The 1,701-nt window shown below is 39.9% G+C and overlaps 1 protein-coding gene across 1 annotated transcript in view; it reads right to left on the bottom strand.

Moving 5' to 3' along the window:
- Positions 1-987: 987 nt before the first annotated feature.
- The window catches only part of LOC102770776 (butyrophilin-like protein 1), a 9,239-nt gene continuing 8,525 nt past the window's right edge, over positions 988-1,701 (bottom strand). Inside the window, exon 9 of the mRNA XM_015564358.1 lies at positions 988-1,493. Within this exon, the coding sequence (XP_015419844.1) occupies positions 988-1,493 (506 nt within the window). The remainder of the gene's footprint in view (positions 1,494-1,701) is intronic.

The following is a 1,701-nucleotide window of genomic DNA, read 5'->3' as shown; positions in this document are numbered from 1 at the left end:
CTGCACTTTACTTCCGCAGCTCCTCTGGCTCTCAGTGTGCTTTTCTTTCCTTCTAGTTGTAGAATTTACACTCAGCCAGCCTTCCTGTGGTTCTGGATGATGTCCGTATTGTGTTTTTGAAGTATTATTCAATTGTTGTGGGAGGCAGCAATTTCCCGGTGTTTATCTAGGCCACCATCTTAGTTTCTCTCTCAAGTGGTCAGTTTCTTATTAATATCTTAGGCAAAGTCAATTCTCTTTCCTTCAACGTGATAAATGCCTCTGACTTCACTCTGGCCTCCAGCCTCCATCATGTTGACATCATCACATTTGTTAGGATTAGATTGTGACTGATGTTTAGTTTTCTTTCCTCAAATTATCCTTGCATTTAAGATATAGATCAGCTTGTTATAAAATTATAGTTTCACTTTTCTCCTTTAACATTAGAAAACACATTCTGTCATTTTTATGTGGTACTGACATTGAGAAATGTCAGGAGGTTTACCTAAATTTTTAATACTTTGAATATTGTGTTATCAAAGCTACTTAATATGTGGGCCACAGACAAGTACCTCTATATAAATTTTCTTACCAGTTGTTTCTGAGACAAATACAGACAGAGAGTATATTATAACACTTTTAGAGCAAATTGCCAGAATGATTGCAGGTATATTGAATCTAATAATAATTACCACTTGTAATCATGTGTCCTTTATTCACTTCATTTTGAAGTAGTTCATTTTAGAAAATTATCCATCTGTGATACATTATATATAAATCAAGAAACAACATTTATAGCAATAAGCAAAAATATTATACTTCTCTGGAGGTTGTTTAAGAGACACTGCTTGTTGTAGTCAGACACTCTGGTCATGCAGACTTATAGGGCCTTATGCCAAGAGGCTTCAAAGTCAATGGCTCGGGGCCACCCATCAGGACTGGAATACCAGCAGCATTACAGAGAACGGGCTACTGTCTTCATTCTATAGGGTTTTTCCTCTAAGTCACTTAATATTGAGCAGATGGGGAAAGCTCCATGGATTTCAGTTTGAAGTAAGGATACAGTGACCCAGAGAAGCTGGGCTGGGTAAAAGAAAAGATGTGGCTACCATCTGTCATGTTGTAGAAAGAAATGTCACCGTCCTCATAATCCAAGAAAATCACAATCTTTTGTGGACACTTTTCTATCAGGAGAGGCTCTGATAGAGAAATTTCTGGGAGACAATAGGCGAGAGCCCTGTAGTCACATCCCTTCTTCTCTAAGACTCTGAATTGTAATCCCCTCCTGTCTGTGGGCTTCTCATAAATGCCTAGAGTCCACTCATCAGTGTCCTCAATGTCTACTTCCCAGTAATATCTCCCTGACATGAAGCCTTCCATATTCAGTGTGATGAGGTTGCCATTTCCTTGCTTGTCACTAAAAGAGAGGTCCTGTGTTTCCTCTCTCAAGGTCTCTTTTCTCTCTGTATCAGAATTTTTCTGGAGAAAACTTTTAAGATTTAGAGTCACAGGAGCTGGAAGAAAATAAAGGAAAGGACAACACTAAATTTCAGACATCTGCTGCACCGGGAACCACAAACCAGCAAACGTGGGTGAAAGACCACTCCTCTTACTGTGTTGGGGAGATGAGACTGGGGGGTTAGCTGTGCTCTCCCCGGGGTGTGATGCTACTCATATGCTGCTATCTGTGTTTTGGAAGAATGTCAGTGAGCGACGGCAGTG

Source organism: Myotis davidii, unplaced genomic scaffold (assembly GCF_000327345.1).
Source record: "Myotis davidii unplaced genomic scaffold, ASM32734v1 scaffold621, whole genome shotgun sequence".
NCBI classification, from domain to species: domain Eukaryota; kingdom Metazoa; phylum Chordata; class Mammalia; order Chiroptera; family Vespertilionidae; genus Myotis; species Myotis davidii.
The sequence above is the reverse complement of the archived record's forward strand: the minus strand, read 5'-3'. Positions and strand labels throughout refer to the sequence as shown.